Genomic DNA, 17288 nt, shown 5'->3' with positions numbered 1-17288 from the left:
CAAATACTCGATTAATGGAGAAAATAATAACATTAACATTTCCTGGATTCTTTGTCTTTCTGTAACAATCAGAAAACAACATCATTTGTATGTGAAGAGAAATTAAATGAAAGGTGTGTGTGTTTACATGTGGAGCACTGACGTCACATTAGCATTAGCAGGTGTAATCTGAACACCTGTGATCGGATCCCTCAGGTCGGATGTTAACAGCAGGTGTGAACAGAGCGTCAACAGAACATCTAAGTAATGTGCGGATCATTTTTAAGCAGCAGTTACCACACACCTGTCCCCGCTGCTCCTCGTCCTCCTCCAGCTCCTCCTGGTCCGGCAGCTCAGCCCTGCTCCAAACAAAGCTGTAGATCAGTTACAAAGACTTTAAAAATCCGGAAAACGTGGAATTAATCAACGTTCAAGTACTCGTTGGACAAATGAAAGAAAAATGGCAGCTGAAATTGTTCTTATTTCAAAACATTTTTGCTAAAACAGAGAAAAAAAACTACCACCTGTCGGAAATGCTGCCACCTGCTGGACTGGATGTCCTTTCCCCCTCATCTTATAAAAGCTGTCGGCTCAAGGCATAAGCTAACTAAGTGGCTGCTTAGGGCCCCGTGACCACCAGGGGGCCCCAAGAGCAATTAATTAAAAAAAAAAAAAGAAATTCAATTATTTTTTCTTTTGCGTGTGAGTGATGACACATATCAGTATCCTTGAGGGAAAAAAGCAGCAAAACACAGTGAATTTATGTTGAGACTTTATTTGGAGTGAAAACACAGCTGAGAGCCCAGTGTGTGTGTGTGTGAGAGAGAGAGAGAGAGAGAGAGAGAGAGAGAGAAAGCGGCCGCTGCTCAGTCCTGTCATGTTGTTGTCAACTGCTGTTTTACTTGGTTGTGTTTGTGTGTGTGTGTGTGTGTGTGTTACTACAGTGAGGCTGATATGACCCTGCTTACTCACGTGAAGAGAAAAAAGTGTAACTTTTATTTTGTGTGTGTGATGCTGTGGAAATGTTTGTGGAAGTGGGGATGGGAGGACTTAACTAAAATAAATGTGAACCATACATGGCTGTAGAAAGAGAACGGTAGCCTACAATAGTGTATGATAATAAGTTTTTTTTTTTTGTTTTTTTTTTACTTTATTATGCATGATAATAAGTTAGCACGCTACTTTTATTTTGAGGTTGTTACATGCCACTTCCGCTTCCGGTCTATCCGCTGTCATGTTAATAAATGAGAAACAAAAAACGAAAAAAGGAATTTACTAAAACCAAATTTGGGCCGTTATTTGGTTTTGTTTTTTTCTTTTTTTTCGTTTTTTGATGCTGAGAGCAAAATCTGTTTTTCCGTATTTGGTTCAATACAAAAAAGGAAAAGGGGGCGCTGTTTCCGTATTTTCGTATTTTGGTTTTGTCAGAAATATGGATTATACTTTGGTACCCTGACCCTTTACAAACTGTACATGTGAAAATGAATCCTTTTTTTTTTTTTTTTTAACCTGTACGTGTCATGAGTTCTTCGAGAGCCCTCTCACGGTGATTTTCATGAACAAGCAGCACCTCTTTGATTGCACTCTGCTGGAAACCCATTTCGTTAAACTGAGTGAGGAGCCGCAGGAACTCGGCAGCCTAAAATAAAAAAAAATAAAAAATAAAAAAGGTGTTATGATTTATTAATGTGTTCTCATCACATCACAATTGAAAAAGGTATTCCCATGGTCCTGCTTGTATCATGTGATGAGTCAGTCACCTTGCTCTCACAGTTCTGAAACATCTCCAAGGCCTCATCTATCTGGGCTTCATCATAGCCCAGTCCACACAGACGCTCTCTGGCAACCAGGTACTTTAGGATCTGTAGAAAAAAAAAAGGTAAAATAATTATATGAAGATCACATGCTGGTTCTTAACAGCACAAAATAATAAAACAAGTTAATGAATTGTGAGTTTGCAGAAAGGGTCCATTTTGTTTAAGTTCTAATGTGACTATGTGAAATTCTACATTGTTCTTGAAGTCCAAATGTTCTGCATTTAAACTTCTGCTACAATTATAGTTGCTGTGCTTAAATATCACAATTCACAATGTGTATTAGATTATAAGCTAATGATTGATGCTTAAATAGATAGGAAGGCATCAATTTAATGTTTCAGCTGGTGGTCTTAATTAAATTTATACGGTTAATTAATTAAAATACATCACTGACAATAAGGGTTTACAAAATAATCTACCAGGTAAGTGCAAAGAACTCAGAGCTACTTTGAAGGTAATGCTGTAATGTTAGGACTATTTCATTGCAAAGTAATTACTAATTTTACTTTTTGAAGTAACATTACCCAACACTGCTTATTATTCTGAAATGACTTTCATCATTTTCCATCACTAATCAGGATTTTCCTACAAGATCTTTCAAACCCTGAGCAGTTCTCCCACCTTCTCTGGGCAGTGATAGCCTGTTTTTTGCAGAGCCAGAATAGCTGTGCGTAAAGGGTAGCCCTTCTCTGTGATGGTTTCCAGAAGCTCCCTCTCTTCCTGGCTGAGTGCTGACAGCAACTCTGCTGTTGAGTCAAAGAAAACCCCACGAGAGCCACCAGTCCTCATGGCTTGCTGAGAAGGGAAGAAACAGAAAAGCACTGTGGGTTGTGTTATGATGAATAAGTGAGGAGAATAAAGGTGATGAAAGTATCACGTCTGGGCCAGTGGAGAAGAAAGAAAACCTTCTGTCTTTGGTTTCTGACTACAGGCCCTGCAGAGGAGGGTCTGTGCTGCTGCTGCTGCTGCTGCAGTCTGGATGGAGAAGCACTGGCAGGTGGTGAGTTAAGAGAGAACTTTCTCACAGAGATCAGTGAGCGCTGCCTCTTCTTTCCATTCTTCTGTCCGTGGGGCACAGGGCTGACCTGCAGGGATCTTTGCTTCTCCAGGTGGCGCACAGGTGGTTTAAAGTCTTGGATGGTTGGTAAATTGCCTCTGTGGCCCGAGGGGATCTGAGGTGCAGCGCTACGAGGTCTCTCTCTGCTTTTCATAGGTCGAGGTGCATCATCAGTGGAGGAGCTCTCATTATCTTCATTATCACCATCATCATCCTCTGAGTCAGGCAGAAGGAACTTGACAGTGCGATGGTGCTGCCGAGCGCAGTCTGCAGAGGTCAGGCTGTGACTGCGGGGCCGAAGGATCGAGGCCCGCAGTTCACTGCACCTGCAGCTGCTCCTGTGACGCCCCTTAGGGCTCCTAAACATCAGCCAGTAAGGAGGACAGGATGGGTTCTTGCCAACTGGCTGGTGTCTGCTTAAAATCAATTTCTCCAGCTTGAAATTATACTGTAAAAGAAAAATTTTCAAACAAAAAATCTTTGCATGAGTATTGAGTCAAAACATCCTCAGTGAACAGAACATCTTGCGTATCATAACATCACATGAACCAACTTGGATGTTTTACAGTGTTTAACATGTAGCGGCATCTGTTGGTTAAGTTGCCTGTTGCAGCTTAGTTTCTCCTCACCTCACCTCACCTCACCCTTCCAAGTCCAGTGTAGAAATATTAAGTAAAGAAAAATAACAACTCAATCAGAATTATACTCAAACAGTATGGAAAATTATTATTTTATCTTCAATTTCTGCGTTATTAAATTTTACAATCCAGACCCTTCAAGTTCTTCGATATGCTTTGTGTTTTGAAGAGTTTTACAGTGTGTGTAAATGGGAATGAATGAGTACAACAGGAAATTGTTTGACCTCAGTCTCCCGTAGTACTCGCTGCAGGTCTGATGTGGTGAGGTCTGGAGCTGTCACCACCTGTACTTCCTCCTCCAGTGGACCCTGTGTTGTCTGAAACGGGACGTCCTCCAGTGTGCTCATGGTCACAACTCACAACCTCAAACGACCTACATCAACGGAACCACCAGAGTTTCTGAGCGAACGGTTTTCTGGGCCTGAATATTTGTAGCATTGTTGTCATTTCTTACCTTTTGTGTGTTGTTTTCTCTGTGGTCCCCAGAACTCTGAAGCATGGACAAGTGTTTGGAGTTAATGACTGAGGCACAGACATCCTCACAATAAACCTCTTCATCACTAAGCCTCTGACATCATTGTCTGAGCGGTTGTTTACCAATAATACTTCAGACTCTTGTTCTCGTAGTAGCCAAGCTCTTAAAAATAGATACAATGTGTGGAAATAGATACAGAACAAGCATGGTATAGTAAAATCTGCACCGATACAAAAGTACAGTATTTGAATAATTTGTAAATCAACTTGTCAAATCCAAATATTTTACATTCAGTACTTTTGCATGAAGAAATATTATTGTTGACCTTTAAACATTTTATTTTTTGGTGCAGAGTTCTATAGTTTGACTTTGTAATTACACTGTGGATTTAAACTGGGATTAGGGAAATGCTGAGGTATTGGGAAACCAATGGTATGATGTGTTCCAGAGATTAGCGGATTACATAAAGTCAACAGCACAAGACTGCAGCACAACACTTTCATATTTGTTTATTTAACAAGCGTGGTGACTAAGATACGCCTCAGCACTGACGCGTTGTACTAACCTCAGAAGAGTTCAAGTTGTAGACCAATTACAAACGTTGTACAGAGATACACATTTTATTTTCATTTTAAACAATAACAATAAGTTCCAGACACACAATCGTGGGTTGTTTACAGGTTCAGTAACAGACCTCTGAAAACAGGAAAGCATGAGGGAAGAAAGAAAAACATAAAACCAAAAAAAAAGGAGAACGGATCTAGTTTAATCACATTCTAAAGCACAAACAGCATCAAGAGTATAGCAGCATGGTTCAGTCAGAGAGCATTTTGGTGAAGACATGAATGCAGACGTGTGAACTGAGGTGCTATGAAATAACAGGATATTATGTCACTGCAAATGAAGTGAGTTTAACAGAGTGGGTTTTGACTGTGAAAGAGGCAATCAGTTCAGTTAGACTATCTGTTTAAGAAATACACTTGAGTCATGAAAACAGGGGGATAACTACTAAAATAATAACAGGACGATTCATTAACGCTTCAGTTTCCTGCCCTGTCAAACAGTCTTCTGAACTGATCCTGTGAGAACGGAGGTCTGTGAGTAAACACATGTACATTCCCTTAAGGGTGGGTTAAAGGAGGAAGACAAATACTTAAAGCATAACCATTCCGGCTGTTTTTTTTAAAAAAGGTAATTGTTTTGTAATTGTATTGTTTAGTATGCTGGTGCATTACACTTCAAAATATGTTCTCCTATTTAGAGGTCATGTCATACAAACGGCTTACAAATGTTACCTAAGCAGTGTAGCTCAACATTTACAGCCTTATTTCACTGTGGGCACCATTATAACAATGGTGTAAAGAAGAACACATCAAAAATATTGATGTGCTTGTGGAATATTATGCCTTCATGACATAAGGCATTATCGGACATGGTAATGTCACATCTACACTTTCTAAGCAGCCCACGTATAAGTGTACAGTGTGATCCCATAGTTTGCTTTCCATTTGCTTCCTTTCCCATTGCAGCCCATCACCACAAAAAGAAAAAAAAACAAATAACTAGCTACACATCCATTCATGAATAAAATAGCCTTATCTGTATATAGATAAAAAAGTTCACAATCCCCAGAGATTGAAATATTTTATAAAGGTCCACCATGTGAGTGCACCACTAATTAATTAACATTGATGCAGTGGACCAAAGGTTGTTACACTATTATAATTTGTTAATCATGATAACAATCCTCAGAGAGAACCAACAACCTTCTTTACCACTACACACCACACATTTGTCAGGGGGCTACAAGAAAACCAACAGTTGGTATCCAATGATTCATATTAATCTTAAGATTTCAGGCAGCGTCGTCTTTAGCTGAAAATGTTTAACATGATGTTCAGTTGTTCGCAGCATCCGCCTGTCTGGGCCAGTTCTCCTCGTCAATGCCCGAGTCATATTCCTCTTCTGCCGACTCCTTGGCTGGAGCTCTGAAAATTACAATGAAGAGGTTCAGGTTTTTAATGCTTAGCTTCAGGAATCCGATCTACAACATGACGTGCATGTAACTCTGATCTGAGAGCTGAGAGATACTGACCTCAAATATATAGGTAGGGATTTTCCGTGGACAACTTCTTTGTTCAGCTCGACAGCTATGATGTCAGAGTGTGGCACCTCAAACATGGGCTCGAGGAGCAGCTTTTCCTATAGGAAAAGATAAAAGGTCCGGTGTGTAACATTTAGGAGGGTTCACTGGGTTTAAAAATCATTTGGCTTTTGTAGCCTTACAATCATCACTTTGAATTTACTTTTGTTTATGACCATCTTAACTGATTATTTCTGGGATGTGAAGGCCACCATAGTTCCCTGACATACAGTCTCACCATTAGATTCTCATCTCACCAATAAACCAGTTTGGCATATCCTATTTCTATGACATTTGTCAACCAATATATGCATTCATTTCTATATCTGGATGTAACCAATACCTAAACACTGACAGTGATATTTAAGAGTTTCACATACCATGATGGATCGGAGCCCACGTGCTCCCGTTTTTCTCTCCAGAGCCATCCTGGCGATAGCTTTCAAAGCACCCTGAGTCACATTGAGATCACACTGAAACAAATAAAACAAGCCAGTTGTTTAGCTCCAAACAAAAAAAAAACATGTTCCTAATTATCAAGTTATTTACTTGTAAATCTATTAAAGGATTGTACACACAGAGCAGTCTATGTGCCTGAATTCAACCTCTATGTCAGAGTCCTTACTTTGTCCATGCTGAAAAGCGCCTGGTACTGGGGCACCACAGCATTTCGTGGTTCAGTCAGGATCCTAACTAACGTCTCCTCATCCAGGCTGTGCAGAGGAACGACCACAGGAAGACGGCCAACAAACTCTGGGATCATTCCAAACTCGATCAGGTCCCGAGCCTCGACGTGCTTGAGCAATCTGTCTTTCTCAATGATCTCTGCCACTGTGTCTGTCTCGCCACTGGTGTTGGCCAAGTCTGCTGCTGCTGCCGCACGGCGCCCTTGACCCAGGTTCGAAGGCGTTCCAAATCCCAAATACTGAAAAAAGGGGACGGTAATAATTACAAACAGTAATCCTGGTTGAACATCTGTTTACAATCACGTCTAAGATATTAAATTCACCTTTTCATTTTTTCGTCTGCTGATTATTCTGTCAAGTCCATTGAAGGCACCTGATGCAACAAACAATATGTTCGTTGTGTCGACCTGCATAGTTTCTCCTCTCAGTTTCCTGGAGTTTTTCTCGGGAACATTGACAACTGTTCCCTCCAAGAGTTTAAGCAAACCCTGAGATAAGAACAATTTAATTAGCATCTTAAAAATAACGATGTATATAACGAGCAAAAACACAACAAACAAATCAACAAGTTGTAGTAATGTTGCATCTCTTGTAACTGATTGAATTCTGACCTGCTGGACTCCTTCTCCTCCCACATCTCTGAGCTGATGGATCCCAGGTACACTGCCAATCTTATCAACCTCATCCAGAAACACAATACCTGCACATAAATGAGAAGTACTGGGTCATAATGGTGTAAGTTTGACTTGTACCCTGACCATAGACAGCTCATCACTGATTAACCTTCAAGATTCAAAGTTGAAAACTTTTATTTCTTTGACCTCAATTTGAGCCCATGTTTTTCTAACCTTTATCTGTGTCCGTCAGCTTTCTGCTAATGTTTTCAACCACGACACATGAGAAATTATGTGAATGTGGAAAAAACAGGTTGTGGCTGATTAAGTGTAATTGCTGCAAAAGTTTATATTGGTATACAACACAGTAGAGAGCATAAGAGTGTGATTATATTAGCATAAGACAATACTTTCAGCAAAACAACAGGGAGAAACAAAGGCAGTACGATTTCTATTGAGATAGTATCACCTCTGTCTTACACAGCATGTTGGTTGATGGAGAACAAATACCTTACTGTCATATGTTGTTCAAACTTTTATATACTGGCTGCTGGCCCCCAACTTGTATTGATACCTTGCATTTACAACTAGCTTGTGTTTTTGGTCCATTGTCTTTGCAACTTTGATTTAAACCTCAGTGCTGTGTATATAAAACTTTCTAGATGCATATATAATGCGAGTACTGAGTGCAAATATGCATTTCTCTAATTTCCATAGGCCTGTCAGCTCCATTTTGTCCATCCTTGATGGCATGATGATGCCAGACAATGTGGCATGGTGAACAAAGAAAGCAGACGTTCTTTGTGGTTTGGCAACTTGTTTTGCTTTTTTGTGCTGACTATAAAACATAAGGTATTATTTAAACATGAGACACTGTAGGGCTGTTCATTTCAGTGCGTCTGCTCACCTTGCTGTGCTTTCTCCACAGAGTAATTGGCATCTTGCAGCAGTTTAGCAATCACAGACTCGATGTCTTCTCCCACATATCCAGCTTGAGTAAGTGTGGTGCAATCACAAATTGCAAAGGGAACATCCAGACAACGTGCCAGTGTCTGTGCCAACAATGTTTTACCTGAGTGATATTGGAGGAATTGTAATCAATTTTCTTTGGACAAAGCAGAATGACATTTACAAATAAACCACATAATAATAACAACGATGTAGTAAGTGCCACTTTGCACTCTTACAGTTCAAGACATTGTTGACACTAACCTGAGCCAGTTGGGCCAAGAAGTATGATGTTGCTCTTCTCTAGTTTAATTTCAGTGTTTGTGGAGTCCAGGACCTCACCGCCCCTCTTCTCCGGAGGCGTCTGCTGGCTGGCCTGCTGCTGCATGGACACACCCAGAGCATTTCCATGAGGACTGATGCCTGCAATCTGCAGCAGCTCTGCAACAACACATCAAGCCACAGGGTTAACGTTGTCACTGGGAAGTGAAAAAACCTGACTAGGAACGTACAACACCACAGGAAAGAAAACGAAAATAATTATTGGAATTTGAAACAGTGCTGCTACAATTCAAACATACCATTCACTGACGGTTAAGTGTCAGTCTGTGTTTAGTATCAACAGTTTCCATGTACAGGCTAAAAATAGCAAAGTGAACAGAAATGAATGTAGGTCACTGGGCTACCATATCTTATTGTTTGGTCAAACATTAATAGTTTTCACTTTATTACTGCAACAGATTCTATAGCTCATCTGTGTTCACGTGGTAAATGAGAAGGTAAATGAGAAGACTAACACTCACAACTCTATATATATCATCTGACGGGGGTCACTGAGGTCTGTAGAGTTTGGCATTTGTGCAACTCATGAAAATAAAAAAGTGCTGAGCGAGTGTTAAAGACTTCTACAGTCGACACTGGCAGAGACATCGGTGACACTACGGGCGATTTGTCACTTACTTGTGAATCTGTATTCATTCTCTCGTCTTCTCATCTCTATCTCTACAGGAAGAGGATGAAAGTACTCAAATAAATATTATCATTAATCACTGCCATGATTACATTTTCAATGCAATCCTGCAACAATGTTTACACATTCATCATGTATGGTAATGATTGAACAAATGCCAAAGAATACAGGTTATAATTCCAGACTGATTATAACTGATTGGAACTGAAGACTGATTATGACCATAGCTGCAACAGGTTTGACAATAAAAAATAAAAAATAAAAAATAAACATTTTAATTCTTTCATTTCTTGTGCTACTTTTGTAATGTGTCATGGTGCCTTTCATATTTTTATGTTAAGCAGTGGTAGAGTGAGTCTTCTTTCAACTGGAAGGTTGTGAGTTAGACTCCCGGCTCTGTTAGACACACCCCCGACAGCTGTGCAGGCAGGAGTGTGAGTGGGTATGAAAGAGGTGTGATAGAAAATACGCTGCACATGGATGTGCTGTATGAAAGTGTGCGTGAATGTGTGTGTAAATGGGTGAAAAACTACAGTTAAAAGCAGCTTTGAGTAGTCGGTAGTAGAAATATGCTATATAAATACAGACCATTTACCTTTTCTAACTTTTTAGTAAATGTACCTTCCCTTATTGTGACAACTGCAAATGCATTTGTTTTAGTATTTATACAGCAAATTAACATTAATATAGATTATAATCTTGTATGTTGTTAATGTTTCTACATGAAATTCACATCAGCTGTGTGTTCAACAACAGCCTGTTTACTTTCTAATTTTCCCCCATCAGACTGCAACAATGTTTGGCTACGCTATTATAATATTAACAGTGGACTTACTAGTGGAACTGATCCATGGAAGAAAAATCAATATGTACACAATTTGTAAAAGGTACATGAAAGAAACTTTAAAAACAAAGACAAATTTGCAGAATCACATCTACAAATTAGGATAATACTGACCCCGAGGTGTAAGAGAGGGCTGTTTTTCCACTTCAACCTGCTGACGACTTCCAGCAGGAATGTTGTTGTAGATACGCTTGTAATGATTGTATACTGCAACCGCTAACACCTTTTTTGCATAGGACTGGCCAACAACGTACTTGTCAAGATAAGCATATATCTGGAGGGGAAAAGAGACATTTTAATTTTAAAACTTAAAACTAATAAAATCAGAACATGTCACAATTCATTAATAGTTATTTCAAAGCTCATTATAGCAACTTTTGTTAATGCTTCAATTTCTTACCTTCTTAGGGGGAGGGGGGGGTTTCTGTGCAAATGCCAGTTTTACTGCCTCTGCAGCAGACTCTGGCTCTTTGTTTAACCCCTTCTTTGAGTCCGTTTCAGACAGAACCACGAAAAAGTGATGGCATTTCTCACATTTTACAAATCGTGTTGATGCTATAAAAGAGTGACAAACAATATTCAGTGCAATAATAATAAACAGACTTTTGAGAGATTGTGAAAAACAGCTCAGCTAATCGATAAACCATTCACAAACTGAAAGCATCAAGACGGTTATCAATATCAACTCTTTTTTCTTTTAAAAAAAGCATGTTGAAACGTTAAATGTTTAAATAAAACGATTCATTCACATGAATAAACTGCCATCCATTTTTCTCTTTTGCATTTTGCTACTTTAATGAATGATGGTAGATTTATGCCTTTTACAGCAGGCATTAAAGCAAATAATAACAATAATGCAGACAGGTGAGGGTTTACTATACATCGAGTCACTGCTGTGTAGTGGCAATGCACTCTTTATAACCAGCCAGAGGGACAAAGTAGTGTATTTTTATTATTTATATGTCCTCAAAGTAAGAAGGCATACTACAATGTGACAGGCGTCTTCTTTAAGACACCTGTCACAGTCTACTGTTTTTTATAACACTCTAGCTTCCTTTTGGGTGTCATCTTTCCTCCTTCCCATTCTGCTCTTATTAGGTATACTCCACTCCAATGGGAGCATGAAGTTGACACATGGCAAATTGCAAAGAATTGCATAAAACAATACACCGACATAAATTATGCCATAAAAACTTAAAAATGCATTCGATTTCTGAGGTCACAGTGACCTTGAACCCCAAATGCTAACCAAGCCCAGATGAATGTGTGTGCCAATAGGAAAGGATTCCCTCTTACAAAAATTAATTTACAAGAATGGGATTGTTGGACGTACAGACTAAAAACCCAAAAATATGACCCTCTAGTTACATCTGCAGATGGTGGGGAGGCATACAAATATAAGCTCCTACATAATCCTTTATCCATTTAATATTTACATCATGGTAAAGACGGCACTCTGCCTACAGGTCTCCACTGACAGGACAAGAAATACATGCAAAGATAAGTCTTGAGCACAGAGCACTTCTCACATCTGATGCAAAAAACTTGAAAATTAAATCCCAATAGTTTTCTGACTGTATATTCTTTACTTCACACAATTTAAAACAATAAATGTTAACAATACATTTAAATAATTAAACCAACTTTCACCTCAACTCTGGTCTAGATGGGGGCATGAATGAAATTATTATAATCACACATGAAAGACACACAATTAACTACCTCTTAACTTCAGGTGATTAAATAGTGTTCATATGGCAGCATATACCTGGGTGGTTATAGGTGCAGTAAATATTACTAAGTGTAATTTAAAATAGTAATTTCTCAGGACACTTTCTATTTTAATATTTCCAAACACAACTGTGTAAAATGGTGGTGAATGACATAATGTCAGTGGGGGTGTACACTTTTCTCTTGGGTTACTTATTGTGAATGATTGAGTAACCAACACGTGCATGAAGTGTACCCTTGGTCAATCACTGACACAAACTAAAGCGGAAGTCAACGATCTGACCGATTAAATTAAATTGTTGTACCATTTAATAATCATACTAGGATTTATTTGTGTCAAGATAGCAGCAGCTTCTAACGAACAATGCTTTGCAACACAAAGCAAAAAATACTTATTAGAAATCTATTTAAAAAAATCTTATTAAAAAATGTTAATGCCCTTAATATGAAAAATTGCCAGAAAAGTACTGAAGACTGAATATTTACTGTTTTAATAGACATTTCAGTCTTGTAGCAGGGTTTGTAACAACATAGTTCTGCACAGGCTCATTAATAAAAACAATTACTTGTCCATGTGCTTGGGGGCAGTTTTCTATATTATCAACCTTCATTTTTTTTCACATACATTTTGCTTATAACCCAAAAATTGTTCCAGATATGAGCATGATATTAACACTCACTCCTCTTAATATTAAAGGATGTATATACATTTTAACATAAAAATACAACTTAAATGGTTCTCTGACATTTAAAAGCTTACTTACAGACAAAGGTCTCTACATGTGTGCATGGATCTCCACATTTGGGGCAGCGCAGCTGACTTCCCCCCTTGCCGGATCCTCCCGAGCCAGAAAGTCTCTTCCCCTCATTGACGCTTTTCTGTATAAACATGATTATGTCAGCATATATTGAATTACTTAAATAACACCCCCCCCCCCCCCCCCCCATGTAGAAACTGGTGTGGTGCTGTACAGTAGAAGAAGGCTGCATAACTATATTTATCCAAGAAGATTACCTTTCCACCATCACTTCCACTGTCCTTTGGTGTCCCATCTTTCGAGGCATAGCAGGCTGCAGTGTCTGAAAACGTCCTCACCCGCACCCGGGTAGGTAAAGGACTTTCCCAAGAACCCTGCCGACTCAGAGAAAAGAACTGAATCCGGGAGCAGGACAATCCTGTAACAATAGCAAGTCATTCATTATAATAAACTATATTTCATTTCTCTGAGCTTTGTATTGTTGGTCAAACACGCTCATCACATGTTAAAGCATGAACTTGAGCTTTGACAAACTGTAGAGGTCATAAAGTCATTTTCTTTCTCTTCATAGTCATTCAGTCAACTAGAACTTGTTTGCAAATGAAGTGATACAATTTAACATTAAAATTTGGTTGTCTCTGCACTTTGTAAATAGGTGACAATTTGGTGGAATTAATGAAATTACACATTGCCTCTATGGTGTGGTTAATGTAAACATTTACCATTACATTAAATTATTGTTCTAACTTCTAACTCAACTCCATGAAATACAAGTGGAAGTGGAAAGGGAACTTGGCTTGTAACCGGAGGGTCGCCGGTTCAAGTCCCCACCAGGTCAAAAGGGCTGGGGTACCCCTGAGCAAGGTACCCAACCACATTGCTCCCCGGGCACTACTCAGTGTGGCAGCCCACTGTTACTAATTCTATGATGGGTCAAATGCAGAGTAATTTCCCTAAGGGGATTAATAAAGTTTTAGATTTAGAAATACTGGGTAATTTGACATCAGTCCCTTCTGAACTGTTGAAAGAGAAATGTCCACCTGATGTTGTAGTTGTATTGTAAACAGTGATCTAGGTCAGCTGGAGACCTACTTTAAATGGGATCAAACAAAACAATGTCATTCTGCTCTAACAGGGTGTGTGCTTTCAGTTTCTTACCTCTGTGAGCTGTTAGCAACAACCTAGCAGCCGAAGTGCATGGGCAGGACATATTTCTTCTTTTGACTCAAAACCCTGGAAATGAACTTAATGTTAACATGGTACAAACACAAACAGGAGTTGGCTCAGTTACACGGTGGCTCCCTCTCTGCATTGATAGCAGGGAGGGCTGAACATTTCGTAACTTCTACGTCACTGTTAGCATTAGCAAGTTAGGTCATGAAATACAAATTTGCCAAATCAGCAACAAATATCGTATATCCAATTTATTTGTACTCAGGAATTAAGTCATTCGGTGTGGTTCCTGGTTTTAACTAACGTTAATAAGACAGTGTCAGATAAACAACGCAGCTCGCTAGCTAGGTTAAATAAACAAATGACTGTTGGCTACCGAAGCTAGGCCCAGAGCAGAGCTGACTAAATAGTCTCTCGTAGAAGTGGCAAACGACCCCAGTAGGACAGATGTCCACTACTGTCCAGCCGTTGAGCAGAGTGGCTAGTTTATTTGTAGCATTGTTACTGTAAATGTTAAGGCATTAATGTGTAATTGACAAGCTAGTTTTACTCACAAGGCACGATGAAACCGTTCGGGTCTTGCAACACCCCCTCCAGAAAAACAAATGTGCTAGGTCACTGCCGCTCCGATATGTTGTTGGAGTTTTACAGGTCAGCCCGTCACATTCTCCAGTCCCCGTATTTACTTTTACAGACTGGTACACAATGTCGTCTTTGGGCTGTCGTTTCCCAAGTGGGACACGACCATACGGTCTATAGACACGACCCACAATGATGTAACGCTAATGCTAGCGGTTGGAAACTAGGTCGTTTCCACGGCTAACCAGATAGCATCCGCTACGGGTAACACTAGCTCATTGGTAGAACAACATGGAGGCTGTCTATGCAAATCACAACCATCCAGACTTTTGGAGATCTACTAATTTACAAGAGGGGGGCATTGCTGGTGCTCGTAAATGTGTAGACTCCTCCTCCTAATACTAAATAATGGTAATAATAACTTTAGACTCAAGTTGACACCAGATGTGGAAAGTTAAAGGTTTTCATTCCATTTTAATTCATATCATTTCCGTGTATTGAGGTCATTGTATTTTTTTCAAGATTTTAATAATTTAAAAAAAGTTTTGGACGTTATTTTATTGTTGTACTGTAATTAGCAAACGTGTTCCTTTTGAGATGTATGTCCTTGAACCTTTTGTACTCTTTTAAAATGTGATCACTATAGTGGCACTTTTAATTGAGTATCATATAATTGTACTATTTCACTTCTGATTTTCACAAACTTACATGGTTTTCACCAGGATAACATTAAGCACTCACTTTTTGGCAGTAAAATATGACATTTATTTAAGCAAACAAAGTAATACACACTGTGTAACTAGGTTTTTTTTTCCCCACTGTAAGTCTGTGGATTATTAATTAAAATAAAATAAATAACCATCTAGTATGAATGATCATAATATTACTTTAATGCAGCCAGGTTAACCATGTTATCTGAACCATCTCAAGTGACCCTGTTAACTTTTGTCAGAGTGTGACACACAGTGACAGTATAGATCAGCAAAAACAACCAACTCAGATTAACATAAGACAAACACATTTCTTTAATATTTTTAATTATTTTTAATTATTTTAATATTTACCGTGGCAAACATTGAAACATGGAACCTGTGCTACCTTATGTCACTCTGCTAAAACCCTTTGCTCCTTTTTTGTTCATTTGTTTTGGTTTTGTACATACCATATGTACTAATTACCACAAATAATATGCTTATACGTGAGAGCAAAATTTGGCAAATTACTTTGTTATACACCCATAATAAGAACAGAATCTTTCTTTTTTTGGCAAAATCAGTTGCAACTCCATAAACCTCAAAAAATAATTGTCCCCTGTTTGTGTGATGCAAGGTGTAAGCCATGCATTTCTTCATATCAAACCATGTGGTCATTACTCGGTACTCAATAGATCATCACACAGTAATTCCAAAAAATATAAAATGCAGTAACTTCTGTAAGAGGTTTCAAAAATCATTTTAATGCTAATTTTACAAGATTGTTTTTGGGTAATTTTAGGTCACTCTGAGTTTGACCCTGCAGGTTTTCACATTGCTGTTCTCCCACATGTATAAAAGCCTTTTGTTGGGATAGTATGACAGCATCGCCAAGATGCCTGTATCTGGCCGTAAATCAAAACTTGCATCAAGAGGAATCTTTTTCTTTAAATCAAAGGCATGTGTCACTCTCCTGTCTTTGTCATCCGTAAAATACAGCACACCACAAATAATGAAAGCATTTCCTGCTTTGGTCATAGGGTAGGCTGTGTTAATGACATACTCCACAGAGAATGAGTCAGAGTTGAGCTTCGCTACCATCACAATATCATCTGTATGCGATGCAAAAATGACCCAAAGTCCATTTTCATCCACAGCAAACTTGAAGTACGTCTTTGAGTTGCAGAAAAGATAAGTCAGGTTGTTAAATCTGCTGTTTCCCATGGTCAAAGAGTCTCTTTTCCCAGTGTTCAGATCTAATCTGTAGAATCAGAAGTTGATCACATGTTAAAATGCTAAACGAGACACATAAAAGACAATACAAAAATATAAAAATCTATATAGTTAATCATATCCTGTGTGTCTGACACAGACACTTACCTTTTAAGTTTGTTTGTGCCACCATTGTGGTAGTAAAAAACACCTTTGTAAACAACATGACCACATCCCTGATAGAATTTTCGCACATCTATAGTTTTGTTGCTTGTGCTCTGAAAGGTTGAAATGTTCTGAAATTCGGCCAAAATTCGACCTGGTGAAGAAATGTCAGTGTGTAAGACCCATGATGATTTGCAGCATTTGCAATGATGAAAGAATGAATTGCTGTATCAATCACCTGAAAAGTGATCGGCCAGCCAATATCGACCATCATCCTGCCGCGACGCATCTGACATCCACGCTCCAAAAGTGCTTTTCATTTTTAGTGTTTTCTCCGAACATTTAATGGCTTTGATAACACACTCTAAGGAATGAATAAAGACAGACATATAGACATGATAGATAGATAGATAGATAGATAGATAGATAGATAGATAGATAGATAGATAGATAGATAGATAGATAGATAGATAGATAGATAGATAGATAGAAAGATAGATAGATAGATAGATAGATAGATAGATAGATAGATAGATAGATAGATAGATCCATTCTCACCATTTCTTGTTCCCCCCTCATTGGCTGTCCCTGTGATCCTGGTGTTATGGAGTGGATATAAAGAGTCTAGAGAAAAATCTTAAAATCAGTTTAGAATATGAATTTGATGTAAAACAAGTCAACATTGAAAGCAAATGTAATACATGTGACACTTTCTTACCACTTTCAATACTGTTCTGATTGGTAATGTTCTCCTTTTGAGTCACATTATCAGGAAGTGAGGCTGTAAAATAAAATGAAACGTTTAAG

At 38.6% G+C, this 17288-nt stretch overlaps 3 protein-coding genes across 4 annotated transcripts; all 3 read right to left on the bottom strand.

Moving 5' to 3' along the window:
* Window positions 1-1376: 1376 nt before the first annotated feature.
* Window positions 1377-3987, bottom strand: LOC131469690 (ubiquitin-associated protein 1-like). The gene is made up of 6 exons (XM_058644956.1): window positions 3946-3987; window positions 3716-3864; window positions 2702-3301; window positions 2418-2591; window positions 1740-1841; window positions 1377-1618 (listed from the first exon to the last, which is right to left on the bottom strand). The coding sequence occupies exons 2-6, from the start codon at window positions 3836-3838 to the stop codon at window positions 1484-1486; spliced, it is 1134 nt and encodes a 377-aa protein (XP_058500939.1). The 5' UTR covers window positions 3839-3864; window positions 3946-3987; the 3' UTR covers window positions 1377-1483.
* A 580-nt stretch (window positions 3988-4567) lies between these two features.
* Window positions 4568-14698, bottom strand: clpxb (caseinolytic mitochondrial matrix peptidase chaperone subunit Xb). 2 transcript variants are annotated; one of them, XM_058644931.1, is made up of 15 exons: window positions 14388-14698; window positions 13819-13893; window positions 12918-13078; window positions 12667-12781; window positions 10572-10726; window positions 10286-10445; window positions 9318-9359; window positions 8622-8798; window positions 8317-8481; window positions 7407-7495; window positions 7119-7283; window positions 6735-7034; window positions 6490-6582; window positions 6062-6168; window positions 4568-5954 (listed from the first exon to the last, which is right to left on the bottom strand). In XM_058644931.1, exons 2-15 carry the CDS (start codon window positions 13868-13870, stop codon window positions 5864-5866), a joined length of 1872 nt encoding a protein of 623 aa, XP_058500914.1. In that variant the 5' UTR covers window positions 13871-13893; window positions 14388-14698; the 3' UTR covers window positions 4568-5863. The 2 variants fall into 2 exon arrangements, with proteins under 2 accessions (XP_058500914.1, XP_058500915.1); XM_058644932.1 differs by lacking the exon at window positions 9318-9359 and having other exon boundaries at window positions 14388-14696.
* Window positions 14699-15220: 522 nt separating this feature from the next.
* LOC131469698 (gliomedin-like) lies at window positions 15221-17288 on the bottom strand. Its single transcript, XM_058644966.1, has 5 exons — window positions 17200-17288; window positions 17040-17105; window positions 16720-16845; window positions 16485-16635; window positions 15221-16365 (listed from the first exon to the last, which is right to left on the bottom strand). The coding sequence occupies exons 3-5, from the start codon at window positions 16799-16801 to the stop codon at window positions 15903-15905; spliced, it is 696 nt and encodes a 231-aa protein (XP_058500949.1). The 5' UTR covers window positions 16802-16845; window positions 17040-17105; window positions 17200-17288; the 3' UTR covers window positions 15221-15902.

The sequence above is a fragment of the Solea solea genome, chromosome 12, assembly GCF_958295425.1.
Source record: "Solea solea chromosome 12, fSolSol10.1, whole genome shotgun sequence".
Lineage (NCBI taxonomy): Eukaryota > Metazoa > Chordata > Actinopteri > Pleuronectiformes > Soleidae > Solea > Solea solea.
Note: the sequence above shows the minus strand (reverse complement) of the source record. Positions and strands in the feature narration are given on the sequence as shown.